Below are 23,798 nucleotides of genomic sequence, written 5' to 3' on the forward strand. Positions count from 1 at the left end.
TGTAATAGAGGTGAAATGAGAAATGCTGGCAATAGTGAGTGTAGAGTGCTTAATGTAGAGTCGTGAGAATGAAAAGAGAATAATGGGAAGCGTGAAAGCTGAAGGAATGGAAGTAGCATAGTAGATACAAGTGGGTAAGGTAGACTTAGACATGGTTGGTTGGAAACTCATATGAGGAGTGAACAGAAGGGGTTGGGTGAAGCAATGTGACTAACAGCAGGCTGTATAGGACTTGTCACAATTATGTCACATTGAAGAGAAGGAAATGTGGGTTACATTCTTGCTAGCTAGGAGTGATAGGGGGTAGTTCTCCAAATTCAGCTGTAAAATCAATTTGTTGTACCATAAAAACGTTGAAAACACAACAACGGATTGTTCCTGTATGTCTTTAGTAAACTTTTCAGTTCCAAGAGCTTAGGACTGTGGCCACAAATTAACTAGATACTTTTTCCCACTTAAAAAGGTGAACAGAAACATGCCTTTAAGTATGACATCTGTGTTGTACAGCTTTGATGTCAATGGATTCCTTTGCCTTGCTGCGGAAATACACAGTCCTCGGTGTTTGAGTCATCTGTGTTTGAACACTCTGGTTTTGTCCTCTTTCCTCTTCTTTTTCCCCTTCCCTCAACCTCAGAAGGTTGATTCTCCCTGCAAATGCTCAAGGTGGTAATGACTGCTGAGCTGTTGTGCATGAGGTGTTCTTGTACCTTGCAGTCTTGGCTGGCTCTGCTCAGAAGTGGGATGTTGTGCGTCAGTTGTGTGAGCACTCCTTGTCCTGTCCTAATCTTATTCTTCCACAGGGAAGAGTATGATGGCAGGAGAGAAGTTTCTAAGCAAAAGAAGAGCTGGTGTCTTTATAGGCTCTCAGCACAGCCCTCTGATGGAAAGCTTTTGGTCTGCAGGAGCCACTCCAGGAACTAAAGGAGGCTGAACTTTTTTCCCTTATATATGTTGCCCTGGAGCATGCCCCACAGGTACTTGATTTAAGAGGAGTGCTAAGTTTAGAACAGTTTGTTTAGGATTCTTTCTCCCTAAGGACTCTCTTTACAGACAGGTTTCTCCAGCTAGATGCTTTAGAAGATGCCAACAATTTGATGGATTACTTGCACAAACTTAGTGAAGTCTAGACCAAGTTCTTTGTAGCTGTGTCTTGTCCAAGTCATACATAAATGTGATGCTAAGAAAACTGTAAATAGGTCTTTCTGCATTCATGTTCATCAACTGCTGGTGCCTGCAGCAACTCTGCTTCTGTTAGCACCATGGACTGTGCATCCTTCAGACAGTGGTTTGCTGTATTTTTTTAGGTTCTAATGGGTGCTGATCGTGCCTGCTTATCTCTTAGTTTTCAGATGGTCTGGGCATGGTAGGTGTAGACCCTGTACACTCTAGGAGATCAAGTTTAGAATTGAGGGCCTTTCTGAGCCAAAGTGAGCTTTCAGGTTCCACGGTGAAAATGTCACGATTTGGGGTTCCAAATTTTCATAAAAAAATGAAATGCCCTTGGCAGACTGGTCAGTCTGTTAATTTCAAGGATACTCTCCTTTTAGGTCAGATCAGTAGATGGGCAGAAGCCACTTCTAGACGTGTGCTTGTTATGCTCTAAATCTAGGATTGGGACATGGGTTCTGGGAATAATCACATTTTCAGCCTTGTCTTAACTCCATGTTGAGATGAAAACAGTGTGTACACCATATTCTTCATGTTCCCCCAGAGTCGTGGGCCCTGGTTTCCCCAGAGGGAGCTCCAACGTGTTCCCACAACTTCACTGATTGTAGTAATTGGCAACTGTGGTTTGTGTCCTGTAAGTAGCAAACCAGGCTTAGTGGAGCATGTGAACTCTGTGGGAAGTTACACTTCAGAATTTGGCAGCAGTCTCAGCAGCAACACAAGTAGTATGCTGCCTCCTTTAAGATACTATGAGCTCACTCCTTGAAGAAGCTGCAGCTTTTCTGTAGTTGTTAATTGATGACATCCATTTCTAGAACGTGAATCTACCCTAAGGAGACCCCTGTTTTTTGTTGTGGTGGGTTTAATCTCTTTGGCTGAGAAGTTTCCTGCTCCTGACACACTCCCCATGGTATCCAAAAGACATGCTCATGTGATGGAATTGCGTGCTGTGTGGCTGGGAATCATCTTCCTGGCAGATGCTTTGACCCTGACTGGACGATGATTATACTTGTGAGTGTACAGGATGGACTGTGTTACATAGGTGATGAATCCAGTTAGTGACCAGAAAAGAGTTTCCATGGAGAGAAGTTTCTTTGCATTCAGAGGTTATTGGTATTGGTGATTAGCTGGACACCTGACATCCTTACTTCATGAATGAGTACTCCCCTTGGGAATCTCTTGGGAATGTTACCTGTGGTCTCAGTTAATTCTCAACAGCACAGCATCTGTTTTTCCTCAAATACAGGAGTAGATTGGATCAAGTAAAGTGATCTATCCTTTGATGAATTTCAGATTCTTTGAAATTTTATGTGAGATGAGGAGCATATAACTTCGATCACTTGCCTCTAGCCTGTGTCACCTTGGATTTATTAATCCGATCACAGGTTTGTTAAAGACTGTGTGCCATCAGGTTCTGCTCTGTCAGAACTGTATCCTTCATTAATTCTGTCAGATATCTGTTTACCACTGTGTTTTGTGAAAGGATTGCCACCAAATAGGGAAATGCTTGGCTAGTTACCAGGGTAATTTATTTTTGACAAACAGGAATGGTTTAGTTTTGCCTTTTAAATTATTAACCTGCAGTTCCATGGAAATTGTTCAGTGCCCATGAGGTTAATCCAGCCTAGTGTATTTGTGAGGCTCTTGCTCTTGTGCTTCTGATGGTTTGGCTGTTGTTCACTGTAAAGTGTTGCTTTCACTTGGGGAGGAAGAAGTGAGGTATCTGCTGCCAAATTTATATGTTTTCATAATGCCTGGATCAAAGTGAACCAGCGGATTCTGCCATCCTGTTTCAGTATGGCAGAGCTGGTGGAAGGCCAGCCTGCCTCCCGTCGGAGCAGTGCGGTACAGCTGCGTGTTGTGACGATAGCCTTGTTCTGAAAAGTGGAGAACGGTAATTTCTGGCAAAGAAGAAAAATACCTCTTGCTTCACTTGCTATCTACACTTCCAGCGTATTTATCCCTGTTCATTATGCCCTTTTTAGGTCTGAAGGTTCTCAGTACTATGCTATTTTTATTCCCTTTCTGTCTTGACTGAGGAGGCTTAATTAGTATTTAAGGAAGTTGCTGATTGTACGAAAGGGGTGGCCTTGTGCCTTGGTACATGACTCAAAGAGCAGCGTGCGCCTCTGCTGCCTCGTAGGTTGATGTTAATAGCGTAGTCTGAGCGGGTTTGTTTCGTTTGCAGGATGTGGAAGAAGAAGGCTAAGAAAACTAGAGTCACTGGCAAGTCACTTTTCTTTAAGCTCTTTAAATAGATTAATGTCGGCACCCAACTTAAGTGTTTGACTTTGAAAATTTAAGACTCTTTAAAAGCTTTTTTTTCACCCTTAACAGACATAAACTGGGACTTCTGATTAAGCTGATTTTTGATGTTTTATTTTTGTGTGTGGTCTCCTATCCCCCTTTTAAATCCCCATTTTTATCCTCTCTCCCAGTGGCTTTTCACTATAAAAACTGCCCTGTAAGTAAAACATAACTGCTCAGTTTTGCAAATTCAAAGTTTTAATGGCAGCTGGAGAAAGGCTTTTTTTTAACTTATTAAAACTACAACAAATCATTTCAGTAAACTGTTTTTATTCCAGATCGGTACTTCCTCTGTGAAAAACATTTTCTGGATCATTCTTTACAGAACTGTAATACTTAGAACTTAGTTTTAAAAGTTGTTTCTCAAATTTCTCAATGGGCTTGTAGTGGACAAGCCAGCTGATACTTAAGGTTGAAAGTACAGTGATTATCTGTGTACTCTAGTGGGTGGGGGTTTTTTGGTTTTGTACTTGGTGGTTTGGGGTTTGGGTTTTTTTTTAGTAATTAGGTGGAGGTGCACTCTAAGGAAGCAGACTTTACACTTCTGATATATCTTATTATTCTGGAGTAGGGATTTAATTTTTGTTATTTGTATGCAAGACGCTTGTTTGAATTGGCATTTATTTACTTGCCAATGACATATATTGTTTTCCATAAATGACATATATACCTGAATCTAAGTTCCTGTTGTGCTATACAGAAACAGGGCAAAACAATTCTGAATCATAGAGAAACAGAAAGACTAGTGTGGATAAAAACAATGAACATGTGATAGAATTTGCAAGGTTTCAAGTACAATGTAGAGACTGTAATTCCAGTAACATTTTTCATGACTGTTCCTCCTATAAGCCCGTTGACTATTCCTGTTATGAAGCTTTACTTTTACATTTAGGTGTGCTTGTGTCATTGAAGTGCCTGTTAAATGTGATGCTGTTCCTTACGTTGTGTGCGCTTGATCAGCTTTCTGAGTGAGGGCACATGTACCAGAAAGCTCGTCTGTTTTTTGTCTAACTTAGTCAAACTAATAAAAGTTATTTTGCTGCATCCTACAGTACTTGCCTTTTCAGTTTCCTTCTACTATAACAGGTTCTGAAAAAAGCTAGTATGTGGTTAGAAATGCCATTTTAAAATTGTAAATATTTTGTTGTGGCTTGACTGAAGATAGGCATGCGTTTTGGTTTTTTGTGTGTTTTGGGTTTTTTTGTGTGTTTTGTTTTTATAAGACAGGTCATTCAGGGTAGTCTTCATTTTAATGACCTGAAAATACATATATGACTATCATACTTTCCAATTAAGTCCTAAGTCTGCTAAGGTGTGGTTATTGCTGTATAATTACATCCTTGTGACATCAAAATGTAGGAGATGGTTTAATACATGATGTCACCCATTACACCTGCTGTTTACCAAATAAGATCATATCAGTGGTGCTTCTTGTGCAGTCTTGAATGTTGTCATGGTCTGTATCCCTGAAAAAAATGTAGCTTTTTATTTGAGTGTATGCTTTGCATGTATTGCTCTAATAAAGTAAAAGCACACTGTTGGAGAAGTTAACAAAAAGAAAAGTTGAAGTACTACTGGTGATACTCTTTATTTTTAAAAAGTTAATGACAGAGGATCGCAACACTTTATTTAAAATTGAAATAGTCTTTGTCAAAACTGATTTCTTTACTCCATTAGAGTACTTACATGCTTTTGTAATACTTTGGAATCTTTCTGTGTCCACAACTGGACTTTGGGCTGTAGCTGAGTGTGATGGTGACTGTCAGCACATAGGGAAGTGGTTGCCCAGATTGTGATAGCTGGAATGAAAGGAATAGCAAAATTATGTTAGTGGATTCCTTACAACTGTGGCAAGAATTGTACACCAGCAAATATGCATGTTTTCATGTTGCTTTTGGGTTCTGATTCTTAAACTGGAAGACTGAAGTAGTCTTGTGGTTCTTGATGAAGAATTGACCATTGTGTCACTCAGAAAGGACTTGATGCTCTTTTGAATTATTTTCAACAAAAATGTTCCTTTATTGCACTGAACGATCAGCAGTGCTTGCTGTTGTGACACCATGACAGTTGTGAAGGGGGGGGTTGTATTAATGCATCGGTTTAGGGTGATCTGTGTTGATGCTGCAGCTGATCCTTATTTGTTAACAATTGTTTCATTTCTGCAGTCAGTCTGTGTAGCAGCATTGACAAGATGCCTGTTGCTTTTGATAGTGACCAAGTGTGTGTGTGTCTATATGCATAAAATGCTTTTAAAATTTTCTTATTGAAAGGCAAATGCAGAAATAAATTGTTGTTACTCTAAGTGTGTGGAGGGGAGGTAGCGTGACTTAAAAAGTCAACTAAAACCTTGGGTTGTTGGTTTAGTCCTACTAGTACTTGGGGCTGCCTGATTACAAAAGCTTATCTTCCTGTAGACTCCTGTTGGTTTAACTTTTTTTTTTATGGTTAAAGCTGTTCAAAGCATGTTGTTACCAGGGGTGCTGGCATTTAGTTACAACTGGGTTTCCAGTAGTTATCTACCCAAGTGGATGGAATTGGGTTATAGGGAATGGAGCCACCTATAATAGGTCATGATTTGGGTCTCTTGTAGAGCTCAGGGAATGATTCAGTTCATCTTGGTGTCCACATGTTCTTGCTGTAACCATTAGGGAAGTGTTATATGGTTTGTATACATGGATGGCAAAAAAGAAGTTGGATATCCTTCATTTCTGTTGCTCTGGTAGTTTGGATGATTGCAACTGGATTGTAAAATATCCCTTTTCTACCTGCCCCAGCTCCTTGCCTGTTAGCAGTATAAGTAGGATAAATTATTTTTTTAAGGTCTTTGAGGAAAGCTACATAACTGAAGAAAATTACAGTAATCACACTGCAGCTCTGAAGAAGAGACAATACAGCTAATCTGATTTAGGAGCTACTGAAGAACTTGTAAGGTTCTAAATTGGTTTTATATTCAGCAGTGTGAAAAATTAGTTGAGCATGCTTGATTCTAATGCAATACTTGGCTCTAAATACTCTTGGAAATTAGGTCACTTAATAATGGGTTTTCACTCATATCCTTTAAAATAACTGGTGCTGTGAGAGTTACACAGTGTGAGTGGCACTCTGTGGCATAATAAGGTTCCTAAGAAAACTGTTGCCTTACGGTTTTTATACAGGCTTTGATTCTGACAATTCATCAGGAGACTTTTCAGAAGCAAATCACAAGGTTGCAGAAATGCTTGATCTCGATCCACACCAAAGCAATAGGACTGGAAAGCATAACGGAGAGACAGAGATTCAAGAAAATGGAATTAAGAGACACAGGTAAACACATAGTACTACGTAGTAAATGAGAAGTGGGTATGTGCTGGCTCATTATTTTTAGGGTGTTACTGTCTCATTGGCAAAGGTTAATTCTCTGGAACTGAAAAGGCATTTTACTTGTCCGCATCTGTGTCAACTCTTAAGTTAATTCTTTGCTTCCTTCATAAATTACTTCAGTACCTATGAGTGAAAGTGTCTGGTTGTTTAAGGGGCTGATAATGACAGTTGTTTTCTTCCAATTACAGGACATCATTACCTGCCCCAATGTTTTCTAGAAGTGATTTTAGTGTGTGGAGCATATTAAAAAAATGCATTGGACTGGTAAGTTAGCTTGGGTGAAACATGCCGATGTTCGGTCTCCTAACTTTAGCTAGTTGGTTTTATTGCTTAAACCTTAAGACACAAAATAATACCTGGTACGTTTTTCTGTAGGGAACATCACCTTAAATTGCAGCTCTAAATCTCAATGTTCCTTATGAATGGTGCTATTTCCTTACCTTCTTTAGCTGTTGAAGCATGTGGATTGGTGTTTCTAAGGCTGTCCTATAAGAAAGATGAAGGCCATTAAAAATATATGCAAATACAATATATTTGATTAACACAATGCTTTCTTCTCTGCTTTTTTTTATTCTTTACTTAGCAAAATGTGATTTAGGGCTTTATTTTGGTGTGATGGTTTTGGTTGGGGATTTTTTGTTGTGTTTGTGCACTCCTCTCCCCCCTCCATAATTTAAGCAGCTTATGCCAAAAAAAAAAAAAAAAAAGCTTTTATCTGACTGAAGGGACAGGAAACTTCTCAGGAAGCCCACTGTAGGCTTCAGGTATTAATGGTATGATATAATTTGGTCACAAGATTTACTCTTGGATGCAGGGACACAGACCTTTACATTGCTCTGTGTTGTTAAAGGACACTGATGCTTGCATAGTTACTGGCCATCACTGCTGTTCCCTTTTAATCCTTTAAGAATTCAGTCACATGTTTGATTATTTCACTTTTATTAGGAATGAAAATTATGTTCTGCACTGGAGGGCCTTCCTGCCACAGTCACTTTTTAGAAGCATTAAGCAATTACATTCCTATCTAGTCTAGGTCTGCCAGTACAGTCCTTTGTGAACCCAACAGACAAGTCCGTGAGCCCTTCTGCTGGCTTAACTTCTGTCATATAAGAGATACACCTGTGCTGTCAAAACTCCTTTTGTTAGGATGAGTGGCCTATCTGCTAGAATGCTTTGCTTGGACCAAATCAATTTAAGTCAGTTAGGGGTAACATTATTTTCTTTACTTTACTGCCTGTGGCAATGTGAGGAAAATACTGCATCAACTTAATCTGGTGGCATTATCCTTTTCGCTATATTTTAAGCACTGAAATGATGTTTTATTGCTCACTCATGAGTGCAACTTTGTGATTAAAGAGCCAGATTTGCTTGGATATAATAAAAGACATGGGGAACTGGAAATCTCTGTGTGAGCTTCGTGTCTGTCTTGTATCCACATTTGAAATGAGAAAACATCCTGACGCAAATAACAGGTTGCTTAAATAAAGCCAGTAAAATTTGTTAGAGCAATTCAAATACTATTCTTTATATAACTGTACCTTTCAAAAAATAATTTGTGGTTACTGCAGTAAAATAGTTAGATTTTATGCAAATAGTGTGTGAGGATTTCAAAGGAATGCGTGGTACTTAAATATCAGTAATGAGCTGGTTGGCACATTATTGTTGCTATCTATGGAAATTTTAACCTCTTCTGGTTTATGTAGACCACAGAATAGAAGGTAACATTTTTCCTGAATTTACTAGGTTAGCTGGATTAATTTTTGAAGTTGTTCATTCTTTCTGATTGCTAGTAGGGTTCTACTGGGCTTCTAGCCCCTTTCAAGCTGTAGCAGTTAGAGGTCTACTGTAGGCTTGCCAGATGTCTTTTGGAGAATGCTATAAATAAACTAACCCGCTACTTATTTTCAAAATTCTTGTTGTTGTCAGTTGTTAATTTCTTAGACACGACATTAAGTTAATTTATCCTTTTGTTACCTAGGAGCTGTCTAAGATTACGATGCCTATTGTCTTCAATGAGCCATTGAGTTTCCTCCAACGAATAACAGAATACATGGAACATATATACCTCATTAATAAGGCTTGTAGTCATGCAGACCCCCTGGAAAGAATGCAGGTAAGTAACAGCTACCACTTTCTGGTTAGTTCAGAAGTTTTTTTTTCTCCCAGAGTATTTAATTTTAAGACAATTTATCGCTTGAATGTATCTCTTTCTCTGGAGCTATTACAAGAATGCTCGTATTTGTCTAGAAAAGTTTCTTGTTTTGTGGTGGCTGTATCAGATATTTGTGATACTTTCACACCTGATGCTGTGTACAGGGCTTGAACCAAAAGTCTAGTGCAGGAGAGTGCCACAATTGATGATGCCCAAGGACCTGAACCCTTTTAAGGGCTGCTTTAACTGTGTCTCATTTTGTGGTTTTATGTGTTGTGAAGACGCAATCTTGGCTTTAAGTCGTCATAAATTGATTCGTTGAGTGGTTCCGTGATTTTTAAGTTACTGGGTGAAAAATTCCTGTGACAGAGACAAGCTTCACTACTATTTTCTTCCCCAGAACTGTTTGTTGTTGGGAGTAGGATATGGTACATGGCTGGTCTTGCAACAAGGAACCGAATATGGTGAAACCAGGCCTGTGTACATTAGGTTATACTGGTATTGCTCAGAGCTCTGTCTTTAGTTAAGTGAAACTGGAATATATCTTGTATTCTGTGTTTGTGTAATACATAGATCTACTTAGCAGCCTGGAGGAGCTTCTAAGTGTCATGTGTACCTGCTGGTATGATTCAAGAAATCTCATCTGGGTTAAAGTGATGCTTGCCTGGAAAAGCAAGACTGTTCCCAATGAGCTGAGTGTGGGGGACAGTCAAAATAAAGGAAGAGTAGATTTAAAAAAAACAGGCTCTTCTCTTAGAGGTGGGTGTAGAAGTATGGGGCAGAGTGTAACCTGTCAAAACTTACTATGGAAAATAATTCCTTTTGGAAATGAGATTAACTGCTTCTGTTTCCCCACTTCTGTATCACTTATCCTATGTCATACAAATGTTTTGGCCTTAAGCAATATATAGCACTTTCTTTTTGGAAGAAATGAAATACTGTAATAGGCAATGAATATAATATGTTAAACTTAAGAGTTCTAATATACTATTCTCATGACAATGTGTTCTTAATTTGCTTCTAGGCTGTAGCTGCTTTTGCAGTTTCTGCTGTAGCTTCTCAGTGGGAGAGAACTGGCAAACCATTTAACCCGCTGTTAGGAGAAACCTATGAATTAACCAGGTAATAATTACTTTAAACTGGGAGCTGGGGCTGTCTGTGTTCTTGAGTTAGCAGACTCTTGCACTAGTTTGGTTTTTTATTCAGTGAAATAAATAAAAATTATTAAAATGTATTTGTGAATATAGCTAAAGTTCTTTTCCCCAAACTATCTCAAAATCTTTGAGAAGTTGTTATAAAAGCTAGAATTTTATTTCTAGGTTTAGGCAGAGTATTCTTCAAATTATTCAGAGAAAAATTGGTCTATGGTCTTCCCCAAAGACATTTCCTGACATTTAATTAATTTAGATAGTGTTTTGCTGGTCATGTCTGATAGAAGGGTTCGTCTGTTAGAACTTCCAGCTTGCTTAAGTGGGTGATATGTCAGCAGTTGGATAAAAGAATTTTCAGTCAGACCTTCTCCTGCTACCCAAAGAGTTTCACTGTTTTCATGAGTTATTTCAGTTAAACTTCTTCAGGTGCCTTTTTGGGTAGAAAGTCATTTAGGTGTTTGAATGTGGGTTGATTTTGGGTATGAAGAGGAAGTGTTCAGAGTACAGATTCTTTCATTTCATTAATTGTAAATGTGTCATGGGACTAGGAAGGGAAAAGTCTCACTTTCAGCTTAACTGAAAAACGCTTCGAAATTTTTTAAAGTATTGAGTAACTCTTCTCTTTTAACATTAAAAGAAATATTTACTGTGTAATGCTCTCTTTTGTTGTTGCTAGGGAGGATTTAGGATTTAGGTTTATATCTGAGCAAGTCAGCCACCACCCACCTATTAGTGCATTTTATTCTGAAGGCCTCAATAAGGACTTTATTTTTCATGGATCAATCTATCCCAAACTAAAATTCTGGGGAAAGAGTATAGAAGCGGAGCCTCGGGGAACAATTACTTTGGAGCTTCTGAAGTAAGTATGAGAAGTAAATACCTTTTTTATGTTGATCTCCTTAATATTTACTTGAATAAAAAGATAGGTGATAATAATTCTGTTGGCTCTTTGTAGGTGATTACTAAAAAAACTTGCTGAAGAGGTTGTAAGAGTTTTTTTACAAGTTAATTTGAACTGCTTACTTTCAGGACTCTTTTTTTTTTTTTTCACATTAAATCATAGCTGTAGCACTTTGACCCAGTTTTTCTACTATAAAAATCGGCATTTCTTAAAAATTGAATGCTTCTGAAAGCTAATTCTGTGAAGGCATGTTAAAATTAAATAGAGATATAAAATTCTATTACCGGCTATTCAAGCTAATCTTGCTTTTCAGTGTTATTGTTGGTTTTGATTGTGTGCATATGGTTTTGTGGAAAGAACTGCATCTTCAGAATAGCTGTTCTATGTGATAAAGGCACATGAGAAACTTGTTAGGACTGCGTTGTCACCTCTTTAACACTGCCTGTGTATGATCACTTTGCTATTAAAACCAAGAATGCCTCTACAGATTACTCCCCGACTTGTGGCTAATTGCATATGTCTCATAAATTACATGACTTTCCGTAAGCTGGTTTGTGCCCTGGTGATGCAGAGTCTTGAGCTTTCCCAAGCAGGACATAAAGATGCACTAGATAATAGTTGCAGAAAAAGTATTCTGCAATTGAACACTTAAAGGTGCTTTTATAAAAGCTTTCCTCAGGCTTAAATGAGGTTGTTTTGAAATGTTGCCTTAGGAATCTTCTAGACATTTGGCTTTGATAGAGTCAACTTGCCTGCCGTATCCAAGCATTGACTTTTCCCGTAGTTTCTTTTGAAAGTATAGTTTAATTTTTGAGTTGCTGGCATCTAATCTTCCAAAGCTTATAAAAGTATGAACTTGGATATAAATGGTGATGGAAATAGAGGAGATTTCTTCTGAATGTAGAACTATGAATGTTAGTGTAGAACACAGACATGACAAAAAAAGTTTGCTTGAGAGGGAGCCTTTATTTAGAAGACTTATTAAAATTCTTGTTCTACCTAATCAAATTACAGGGCGCAGACTTAAACTGGAATATAAATGATGAAAGCATTTATTTTTAATAATTGCATCAAGCTGGCAGCAGAAGTTGAAATCAAATTTTGAGACTCCCAGTGTTGTGATTCATACTGTTCTGTCGGTTTGAGTAGCCTGAGAACTGCTCAGGGCCAGAGTGAACAAGTAACTGTTCAGGAAGCAAAATTGCAAGTCAGTGTTAAGTATTGCATCTCTGATTACCATGGCCCTGTTTTCAAAACATGCGTTAGAAAACACTTTAATTAATCAGCACTGGCCATGACTGTCTTTTGTTTTATGCTATACAGCTTTTGGTATCAAGTAGTTCATGAATAAAAATGTGTGCTAAGGCTGGTGGGATGAATTTAGGGCGTGCTGGTGAGATTTTTTTTTTCCCCACTTGAAGAGTAGTCATTGTTCTAAAGTATGCTTGAAGACAAGTTGCTATGGAATATGGTCAGATTTCAATGATCTGTTTTTTTTCTGTACTGGAAAATAACAGGCCAGTTGGAAATATTAAATAGGAGTGTGCTTTCCATACTTACTGGAAGTAGAAGTACAAGGCATTTGTTGTGAAGGGGGATGCAGCTTGTTTCTAGTTGTTTTTTTTTTAATATTAAAATAGTTTGCCATCTTTCCTAAGATGGACTGATTGCCAACCGGGTAACTTCAGCATTTCTTTTACCAGCATGGAAAGATGAGTGAGAGTAGATGGCTTTGACTCTGCTGAGCTACTGATAATAGGAATCCTGTTTAACATTTTGACCACTTTTACAATAAAGTCTTCGTAAGGTGTTTAGAATCTGTTAATTCATCAATTTCACAATACATTAAAACCAAAATGAAGCTAAATGGAAAATTCTTCAATTCTAGGACTTTTCCTTCTTAGTAAATCTTTGGGGAAAAGATGGAGTTGAGTAATAAACTGGATTGTTAAATACCATGTTCATGAACATATAGTGCTGTTGTGTCCCAGTGGTGTTAGCCAACCAACTCAAAAAAATCCCAAACCATACACACGCCCAACGTTGACTTCAGTGACACGAGAGCAGGCTTCATATACCAGTGTGGAAACTTGTGGCATATTTGTGGAAGCCAGTTACGCAGTTTGCTGACTCATGTCAACTCTCTTCAGGTTCAAAAGCCTTTTACCACTCAGTGTTTGTAAAATGGAAATTTGTTTAAGAGGGTTATTCTGACTGGTCCCTGGGGAGGAGTGTCTTCATATCAAATCTTTGTCCAAACTGGTAGTGACTAATCTCTGCTAGAAAATGTAAATATTTATGTTCAGTGCTTTTTTTATCACAAAAAGTTACTCTCTAGATTATGATAGATGTTTACAAGAAGGAGCTTTAAGAAGAGGTATGCGGTGCTGCTGCAGTAGCCAAATAAAAGACACTCCTAGATGTTAGTTTGTCAGTCCAGTTCTCCTGCAATACTATGTTTTATCACATATAACTTTAAAAGTGCAAATGTAAAAGATGAATTCCTGGACTGCTGTTTATGTTGGGCTGGAATTTGTAATCAAAAGCACAGCAACTGTAAAACTTACTATTTCAACTCTGTGGGAAGCAAGAAAAATAAAGGAGATACCACTTTATTAACTCACACTAATGTTTAGATAGAACACATTGTTGACTTATAAAGAAAAGTCTGTTTCTTTTTGGTTTTGAAGTTAACTTCTGGCTGTTCATAGGAGAGCTAAATACTTTGCCCTACCATGAACAGAATTGAAAACAGGCTTACATTCCATCTCAAACTCAAGAAAATAATTTATTTCTCTGTTTTCTTTACAGACATAATGAAGCTTACACATGGACGAATCCAACCTGTTGTGTACATAATGTAATTATTGGTAAACTGTGGTTAGAACAATATGGAACGGTAGAAATTGTAAATCACAGGTAATGCTAATCATGACACTCAGGGTTGGCTTGTAGGGACTGGCGCATGCTCGCTGTTGTTGCACAGCAGATAGTTTTGATTTTTGTCAGATACCCAGGAAGCTTTCTTTTGTAGGTCCAGTCTTGTCTCTTTTTTCTTTTTCTTTTTTCTTCCCCCTCCCCCCCCCTCCTTCTGACAAATGCAAACTATTAGTTAAACTGGACTTGGTATCATAATAATGTTAATGAAAAGGGACAAGGCTAAATGGCTTATGGGATGCAAAAATTTTACATTTGTGAGTTACCCATTCAAATTCAGCCCTGTTGGCAGAGAAGAGAAATTAAATTTAACTCCAGAACCATTAAATGGAATAATTGTCAGAGGCTTGCAGTGGACCTCCATCATATTGTTTGTGATTTGGCACTCTCTTTAATTTTGATAATAGAGAATGTCTTAAATTAAGGATACAGCACAGAAAAATGACTGCAGAGTAGGGTAACATGAACTTAGAGCATGTCAATTGCTCTGCATATATAAAAGCTTTTTACCTTATATAAAATAAATTATGTCCTGTAATGGTGAGGGAGAGAATTTTGTGACAACTATTAATTCTGCACATGTTTTTCTGTCAGTAAATGGGAGCTTTAATTCAGCAGGGCTGCTGGTTTGATACTTGCCACATCAAACCTACAATCCTTTCTCCCACATTTGCACAGAAGACCCAGGTTGGTCTCTGTATGCTTTGTGCTTGACATAGAAACTTGGCCTGATACCTCCCTGGGAGAGATTATTTACATATGTGTACATATCAATGCAAGGAAGATGCTGGACTATAATACTGGTTTCTGTTTGTAAAATGTTTAGTTCAGAATTTTTGGTAGACAATTTAGAGGTAACTTCTGAATGCACTTAACTAGACTTTTCTGCGTAGGTCACTTGTAAAAGTTATTTCTTGTTACAATTAGCTGTAAATATATATTAATGTGAAATGTGGTGTGTTAATAGTGTGAGTTAAGTAGCATGTGAGACTGCATTCAGTTTTATTCCTAGTACTTTTGATAAATTTAAGACACACATGCAACTCGGAAGTACAGTCGCGTTTTCAGTTGGCTTTCACAGGCTGATGTCTTCATGTGCACCTTGACTTCTTTTTTGTGGAATTTTGAAAGTTGTGTGCCTTTTTTTAATGCCCTTGTCAGACAATAAGCCATAGTTAAAGAAAAATAATGATATAAATAACTACCCCCTAGCTGACTGTAACTATACAACAAAAGCTGAATGAGGTAAAAAAGTAAACTTACTAATACATTTAGGGGCTTGCTTCTTTAAGCAAGCTTATGTACTTATTTCCTCTACAGTACTGGAGATAAATGTGTCCTTAATTTTAAACCGTGTGGACTGTTTGGGAAAGAGCTTCACAGAGTAGAGGGATACATTCAGGACAAAAAGTAAGTGATAAAAGCCTCTTGGCTTCTCTGTTTCTGAGCACTGTGGCATTTCTTCTGCTGGCATAGTGACCACCATTGATGTGATGCTGGCAATGCAGATTGTAACCCATTTCTGTTCTTTGTGTCCGTATTAAACCCCTTGATTCTAGAATGATCATTTTAAGAGCATTATTAGAAAAACTCCAGTCTTTGGAAATAAAGGTGTCCAGGGAAAATGCAGAGTAGTCGCAACTGATTTCGCTGTTGTACAGTCACGATTCCAGTCTTCAGTTTAAAATAATGAGAATATGGTTATTGGAAGGTTTTAATCAAATTTAAACCTGTTCCGTGACTCTGAGTTTCTGTATTGTAAACTGTTGGCTTTTTTGCACCCAGACTAATTTTAACTGTGGCAAAAGCACGTGACTAATTCACGAGTGTTCTGCAGGACTGAATGCCAGAAAGACTGGAATAGGCTGAAACCTTTTCTTTGCATTATCAGATAGCTGGCTTCTAAGAAATCTGCAAAGAAACATAAAATACAGCAAACTAGGAAGCTGGGTATTTAATATAGACCAGAATCTGCATGCCTTTTGCTTCTTTTAAAGCCTTCTAAGCCAAAGCTAAGTCTGCTTTGCTTTCTCTGCAGCAGAAAGAAGCTATGTGTGATCTATGGCAAGTGGACAGAATGCTTATGGTGCACTGATCCCACTACGTATGAGACTTACAAAAAGAATGAAAAGAGAGGTGGTGAGCAGAAGAAATTGAAGCCGGTAAGGTTCAAGATTCTTTAGGGAGAAAAGATACTGAAATATGAGAAGTGAAAGGAAAACACCTTTATGGAAATGGTCGGGTGGTGGTGAATGGAGGGTTAAAACAGTCTGTGTTTTGATAGGGGTTGGATGCGGGCGCTGTTCGTCCCGTAAGAAGGCATTGCACTTTGAACTCGTATAGCCTTTCGTGTGAGCTGCTGGTGTTGAAGAGAGCCCATAGGAATGGTGTTTGCTGGAGATAATGTCAAGAAGTCGTCCTCAAATACCAGCCCTCAAGCTGATGTTGTCCAGTCCTTGAATGAGTAAAGTGGCTCTACTGCCAACTCCACATGTAAAAATACTAGGATTTGGGCATTAAAAAAAAATCTACATGTTTTCTAAGTCAGTTATGGCTTTTGGTGATGCAGCCTTTCTGAGTTTATGATGTAGTTTTGACAACAAAGGGATCTGGAAACATGCAGGGCTTTTTCATCACATCTAAACAGTGTCAGGTAAGTTACTGCCAAAGCCTCAGTGTTACGTGGAAAATGCAAAATGTTGCATGGTGCAGCAGAGGACTACTGGGGTTTTCCTGATACCAGCAGGGTTTTGCAGACCCTGATTGCTCCTTGAAAATGAAAATAAGGTAAACAGAAGCTAATCGCTTTTAACGTTAAGAGACTCAAACTTTTATTAAAAAGTATTCCCATCAGAAGAATGTAGAGCGACATCAGGCCTTGCTTTCAGCTCTGGAGTCTGTCATGGTACAGGCTTATATTTTGACGACTTTTTTTTTTTAATTATAAAGTTCTGTTCATCCTAAAAAAAAATAAAATAATAAAATTCAACTCTTTCTTTCCTTCCTTCCTGTTGAATCTATATTTAGATGTGGAAATATCTAACAGTAAACCAGATGTTGATATGGAAAGTAGCCTAAAAGAGTCCTTTTAAATAATGAATACTCAAACCAAATGATTAAAATTAGACTCTTAACCATATGGAGCTGTTTTCTAGTGTATAAAACAGGCCCTGTTTAACTTAATAGGGTATTTTTGAATGAAATAAATGAGTCATGTCAGAGGGGGCAGAAGAAAATAGCAAGGGGGTGTGAGTGAGGGGAGGGATGATACTGACTCTAGGATGTTACTGCCTCAGACTTTCCTTCTGGCTGTTGTGGTTTTAAATGGTTTCTCATGGTGAGATCCTCTGAAATGCCACGGTGTAGCTGTCCTACAACAGTCAGATTCTCTCAGATTCTGAGAGCAGCCTCTTGAAGAGTACTGCATTTGATTTTATATATGCATTATAGCAGTGCATCTGGTAACAAAGGAGCTTTGAATAAAGACACTGTATTTATAAACTCAAGTACATACAGCCTTCACAGGAAATTGGCAGTGCTAATAGTTGTTAGAATCTAGATGGCAGGAAAACAGACTGAAACAAGGGCATAGCTGGGTTTTTTTTAATCATACGTCCAGATCTTTTGCAAATGGTGAAGCACTACCCAAAAGCAGGCATGCCTTGTTTATCTTTGTTATGCCATTATAGGAACTGGTTAAATTGCAGTCTTGGCTCATTTCAATCTGAAGAAGTAGTAGTCATGTTAGGTGAAATTAAGCTATGGCATGGGATAGAAGGGAAGCTAAAGACTTAAGAAAGACACTAATTTTTTAGTATTGTTTTTTTAAAACAGACAATTCAAGTTGTACATAGGTGGTGGGGGACTATTCAGACGTAGCAGGAGCAAGACATTACGATAAAAATTTGAGGAATAGTATAGAGTGAGGAAAAGGAAATGAGAGGTGAGGCAGAAGTACAGGAGAGTGTTTAGTATCTCAAATTTGAAAAGATTCTTCAACAGTCACTGTAGAACTCCAGATGAAACTGTCCAATTTCCCTTTGTTCCCCTGCCAAATGTTCTCTCTGTTTCAGAGTGAAGATGTTATTAAATCCGAAAACGATGAGGCTGATGATATGCCAGAGGTTCAAGATACAGTGCAGTTTATACCAGGCAGTAAATTGCTTTGGAGAATAAATAGTAGGCCACCAAACTCATCACAGGTAACTGTTTCAATCAGTCTGTGTATTGCTACCACTAGTGACTTACCCAAGAGAACATGAGTGGCGGAAACCTTGTGGAATTGTCCGTCCTTAAGCGTTCACATTGACAGGCTCTGGCGGTTCTTGCTGCAGCTGTAAAATTATACTACAGTAAGCTCTCTGCTTCGTTCCTGTGCTGAAAGCATCGCTGCTGTGTTGAAGTTGGTGGAAAGAATGTGTGCTCTGACTGCAGCTGCTTCAGTGTGAGCCTGGTGCGTTAGGTTAAACTGTCTGTGAGATCTTTGCACTTAGAGTGGCTAAAATATGGATATGCATTCCCTTCTGCTGACCCTGCTGTTAAAGACAGGCTTCCAAAGAATGTGGTAAATGAGCAGCCAGATATTAACTTCAATATTTGCAACCTGATTTTTTTGTCTTTTAGGTGTGGGTGTTTGGGGTTTTTTATTTTTTATTTCGTAAAAATATCACGATGTTAAATATCACACGTGGAGGTTAATCTGTCTTGATTCTCTGAAGCAGACGGCTTAAAAAACAAAAGCTGTGATTTCCATCACCTTCTGCCCTTCCTTGTCTCCCTCCACGCCAACAAAAAAACCTAGTTTTGTATGAACCTAACCTTGCTTTCAGGGTAGCAGGTGGGAGAAGGTTTGACTCTGTAATTTCTCTTGGAAATTCTTTTGCATTCATTCAGTATAGGGGACCCAGTGCCACTTTGCCAAAATAACTTGTATGTTACCTTTAATTTCCTTTTAAGATGTACAATTTCACCAGTTTTGCTGTGAGTCTCAATGAGCTAGAAAAAGGCATGGAAGCAATATTAGCTCCCACTGACTGTCGGCTACGTCCAGATATCAGAAATATGGAAAACGGAAACATGGGTATGTGTTTGCTGGAGGAAATATTTCACGAGTTAAGTTTTGAGAGGGGTGACTGAAGGGAGGGTTGGTTGACAGAGGAACGACGTCTTCGGTTTCTCATTCCTAGAGCAGCCTTAACTCTTTCTCATCCTATGTTAGTGAACATGATTTTGAACAATGTATGATGTCTGTTTTCTCCCAGAAAAGTCTGGGAGAGCAGATGCGTCCAAGATGGATCCCAAGGCTGCTATCCTATGTTATGGTGTATTTGCATGTTTGTTAACCTGGGGGGAAGTGGCAGACATGCTCTCTTGCTCTGGAGTTTGTCTGGAAAGACATGTGGTGAACAGACATGCTCTGTTGCTCTGGTGTTTGTCAGAAAAAAACTCATGGCCAAATAGTGAAAAAAAAAAAAACTTTCTCTGTTATGCCTAATCTAAGTTCTTTCCTGCTGTCTCAGTGCAGTTTCTGGTAGATAAAACATCAAAGTTTCAGTTTTGACTTTGTGTTTGTAGTAGCAGCTTTCCTGAAACGACAGTTTTAGATTTTTGTTGCCTGAGATTTTCATTGTTCAGTGAGATTGTGTACAGCAAATGCTTTCTCGTGCTTAAATGAAATATATTTTGTTTCTCTGCAGTCTTTTCTGTGTTCTCTGTATTTTTGTTTCTATTTCACTAAGCAACCGATTTCTCTTGAAATGTTTGTTAGATGTGGCTAGCAAAGAAAAAGAGAGACTAGAAGAGAAACAAAGAGCTGCTCGCAAGGAACGTGCAAAAGATGAAGTGGAGTGGCACACACGGTAAGGGGGAAGAAGTTGTGCATTTGTTTAATGCTTGGAATGGTTTGGTGTACTGCTTAAAGTGTTCTTATTCAAGACAGTGTGTGTTTGACTTCCTGCATGACAGCACAATTTGTAGTGTCTGACTGGGTCAACAGTTAAATGCGGGAGCTGGAAGCCAAAATTGCTGATAACTTTGTCCTGGAAAAATTATCTAATAATAAATGCTGAAATCTGTCATAATCAACTATTTTGGTAATACTGAGGGTTTTTAGTTTTGTTTTTAAAACCTACAGAGGTCATATTTTTGTTAGAATGAGTAAAACATTAAGCCTCATCTGCCCTTTAAGCAATTCCTGTCCAGCTTTTGACAGTGAAATAAGACTTTGTGGCCCTCTGGGGCCTTTTATTTTCACACTCTTAGGACTTCTTGGCTTGGATACTTCAGAAATTGCTTTTTTGATTGCATATTCAAGTGACTGAGAAGTCACAGAATGCATCACGGAGCAATGTGTGATTTGGCTCCTGCTCCTGCTGGTTGCTTTTCACAGATGCCAATGCTATCCAGTTAAGCGTATGCTCATGGCCAGTTCCTGCAGGTGCTGCCTTGAAAGGCAAGAACTTTGGGATGCTCCCATGATTTCATGAAATTCAGAAGAGAAAACATTCTCTTCCCAAAGCCTGGAGGAGCAGCTACAGACGAATTCCAGTTAATGCCTTTGAAAATCTCTTCCAGAGAATATAAAATAGTTTTCAGTCAATGTGGCTAAAAAGTGAGCATCTGTTAATGTTCTGTGCAAAGTACAGCACCGTAGAACAAAACTACGGTTTTGGACAGATTTCCAAAAAGGATTGTGTAACTGATTTGGCATTCTTTTAAAGTAAAAAGTAATGTATCTAATCAATGTTTAAACTCGAGTATTTATGTTACTTTTATTTGGAGTAGGATAGCGATTTTAAAATCCATGTCACACTCCTTCTTGACTTTTATGTAAGAAAATTTAAAGATACTTTTCACGGTGTGATAATAGTGTAGGAATTTTAATGCCTTATTTTTCATGTGCAGAATATTTTTTTTCTGAAAAGAATTCACAGTGTTTTACGAAAGAAACAAAGTCGTTTCCCCCCCGTTAATAACTCTTCACTCTCTTTGCTTTTTTCTTTTATTGTTTCTTTCCTTTTTCTCTTTTATTTTTACAGATGGTTTCATCAAGGCACTAACCCATACACTGGGACTTCAGATTGGCTGTACTCAGGTGGCTATTTTGATAGAAATTTCTCAGACTGTCCAGACATATACTGAAATTACAGAAGCAATTGCTCATCTCATCTGGACATTTAGTTACTAGATTTCATTCCAAGCCAGTTACTCTGGTTTTGTTGATAGCAAAAACCAGCTTTTCTAAGTAAATTTTAACAAAAATTCTATTGGTCAACAATCAAGGATTTAATTATCACTAACGGATTGCCAAATATTTAAATACTGTTGCATTCTTTCCATAAAGCTGCACCCGAAATCGTCATGTTTTCACTAATTTTCAAAGGGACCTTTGGTTCTTCATTCTTTTCCCTAGTTTCTTTGTCAGGAAGATACACTGTATCTGATAGAGCACATAACATCCTTGAAAACTGCGTAACTTAAATAAAATAGAGATAATATCCTTGTTACTTAGTACAATAGTGAAGAATCTGAAGTTTTTGGAACTCGGAGTAGGGATGAAAAGCTAATATGGTACCAAGAGGATCAAATCTAGTACTGTTGATACTCCCCGTGAAGAGATGCATGTGAACTTCCATACGGTATGTAGCACGCCGTGGGGGCTGGAGCCCCTGGCCCCTCTCTCGCCATAGGATTCAATACTCGAGAGGCTCGGGGAAACAAAACCCAACCTGAGCTTCTCCAGCTGTAGTTGTCTGTTACAGAGTCTTCACAACTTTTGGACACTGTGAGCATTAAACTGTATACCTGTGATAAAATTACATAAAGCATACGTTAGGAGAAGGGAAGGGTGCATTAAAAAGTGCACTTTTTCTGAAGTCAAATGCTGTTCTTAAAATACGAGAAGCTTCGGAAGCAAATGCAGGAACGTAGAGGTGGTTCCAATGTAAAATATATCGCTTGCTACCACTTGGAGGCTTAAAACTTCTGCACTACCTTTGGCAGCTTTGGCACTATGTATGCTTCTAGACTAAAATTTTATTTGGAAGCACTTTGGTATGTATATCCACACAGGCTCATAACTTGGGGAAGTTTTGGTTTGCATGTTTTTCATTTTTAGGTCATGTCTGTTTTGTATGTTGTGAAAAAGCAGAATCAATTTAAAGCTTTGGCAGAATTATACCTATTACAAGTTTTCTGTGAGTACGTGATGTCAAAAAGTGGGAAATTTTTGTTCCGTATCAAACCATCGAAGCCATATAATACTGGAAATAACCAATTACCGAATGGACATATTCATTTTCTTTCAAGTGGTACACTTTGGGGGTAAGGGGGGAGAGAGGCTTGAAAAATTAGGTCCAGTAATTAAAACTAATCCTAATGTTGCTTCTTGTTTTATGAAAGTTTTTAACCGAGTAACCAAGCAAAAATGGAGAGTGGCTGCATTGCTGTTAAGTTTACAGTGATTCAGAAATTGCTGGTGTTAAGCACCAGCAGCTTGAGGAGTTAATGGAAGAGCTGGTCTGATTTATGGACAAAACATCTGTGGTTTCATCCAGAGAGTAGATTTTTGAAGTGCTTCTCTCTCAGCCACAGGATTAAAAAGCAAAAGAAAATTAACATGCTCGTGAAGAAATATTTTTGTATTAAATCATGCATCTAATGATTACATTAACTTTAAATTTTTTTGGAAATTTAGTTGTTATCTTCACTGGAAAAATAAGAGCAGCTGTAAAACTTCAAGGCAGTAGAGGCCTAATCTGAAGAGTGCTCATGGCAGCTCTGTTCAGTTGCCAGAAATTGTACTTTGTGTTGGTGGCAAGTCTTCAGGACTCACAAGTTCGAGAGGAAGACTTGGTAATACAGGGCAGACAGTAGGGTTGTACTTGTTCCTAGTAAGTGCGTAGACACTTGACTTTTTAAAAATGACATTGCTGATCCATATGGGAAAGCATAAAAATACTTTTTATAAAAAAACTTTAACAACTGTGCCAGGCACTGTAACCCCCTTTTCAAACTTGCTGCAGGCTGTGTAGGGAGCCCTTTGTTGGGTGAGGATTGAAAGCCAGTTTAACGTCTCATGGGAGTTTAAAACTTGCTTAAGCTAAATGGTATGTTTAATGCTGGAGTAGCGTTTTTAAAATAAATACCTTTAATATTCCTATAAATAGGAATTGCCTGAATAGGAAAACTGTAGAGTAATTGCTAAAGAAACTCTTTTTATAAGAAGAACTATACAGGTTAGCATCCCTCTCATCTAAGTTATGATTTAAATTCAAAGATCTAAAGCCTTGGCACTATGTGAAAGCGTGAAAAAATCATAACAATGTGTTTAATCCAAACTTCAGTGTAGAATCTTCATAGGATTTGAAGAGAAACTGGGAAGACTTTTAAAGTGAGAACACTTCATTAGTTATGTCTTTATCCCCTTCTCCCTTTCCTTTAGTGTAAAGTTTTTAGTAAAATTTCAGGTTAGTTCCAAACCCATTCTTCTAATTTATTGTTCTTCATTGACAACACTTACAAAATACTTTCCCCTCACTGCCGACATGTCTGTGCTTGGCTGGCTGTGGGGCTCCCCAGGTGGAAAAGTTTTATTTTTGATGTGGATCTCGCCTTGGTCGTTTACGTGTCAAAGCATTAATAACTTTGCACCTTTTGAAAGAATGTCACTTTTATAACTTGATTAAACACTGTATATAAGATAACTGTGTTAGTATATGTTAATACAGCTATGTAGAGAAACCACCTAGAAAGAAATTATAATAAATACTGAATACCCTTTGGGCCTCTAGATGGTGAGAGGGAGGTTTCTGTGCCAGGGCAG

General features: G+C 38.1%; 1 protein-coding gene across 3 annotated transcripts in view; it reads left to right on the forward strand.

Moving 5' to 3' along the window:
* Nucleotides 1–23,765, forward strand: part of OSBPL2 (oxysterol binding protein like 2) — a 39,217-nt gene extending 15,452 nt beyond the window's left edge. For all 3 annotated transcript variants that reach the window (XM_055723118.1, XM_055723117.1, XM_055723119.1), the window contains 12 exons: nt 6,630–6,777; nt 7,023–7,098; nt 8,813–8,947; nt 10,011–10,108; nt 10,814–10,996; nt 13,850–13,957; nt 15,296–15,385; nt 16,014–16,137; nt 18,049–18,177; nt 18,932–19,055; nt 19,743–19,833; nt 21,013–23,765. In XM_055723118.1, the coding sequence (XP_055579093.1) occupies nt 6,630–6,777; nt 7,023–7,098; nt 8,813–8,947; nt 10,011–10,108; nt 10,814–10,996; nt 13,850–13,957; nt 15,296–15,385; nt 16,014–16,137; nt 18,049–18,177; nt 18,932–19,055; nt 19,743–19,833; nt 21,013–21,115 (1,409 nt within the window). In that variant the 3' untranslated portion in view covers nt 21,116–23,765. The remainder of the gene's footprint in view (nt 1–6,629; nt 6,778–7,022; nt 7,099–8,812; nt 8,948–10,010; nt 10,109–10,813; nt 10,997–13,849; nt 13,958–15,295; nt 15,386–16,013; nt 16,138–18,048; nt 18,178–18,931; nt 19,056–19,742; nt 19,834–21,012) is intronic.
* Nucleotides 23,766–23,798: the final 33 nt, after the last annotated feature.

The sequence above is a fragment of the Falco cherrug genome, chromosome 10 (assembly GCF_023634085.1).
Source record: "Falco cherrug isolate bFalChe1 chromosome 10, bFalChe1.pri, whole genome shotgun sequence".
Taxonomy (NCBI): Eukaryota; Metazoa; Chordata; class Aves; order Falconiformes; family Falconidae; genus Falco; species Falco cherrug.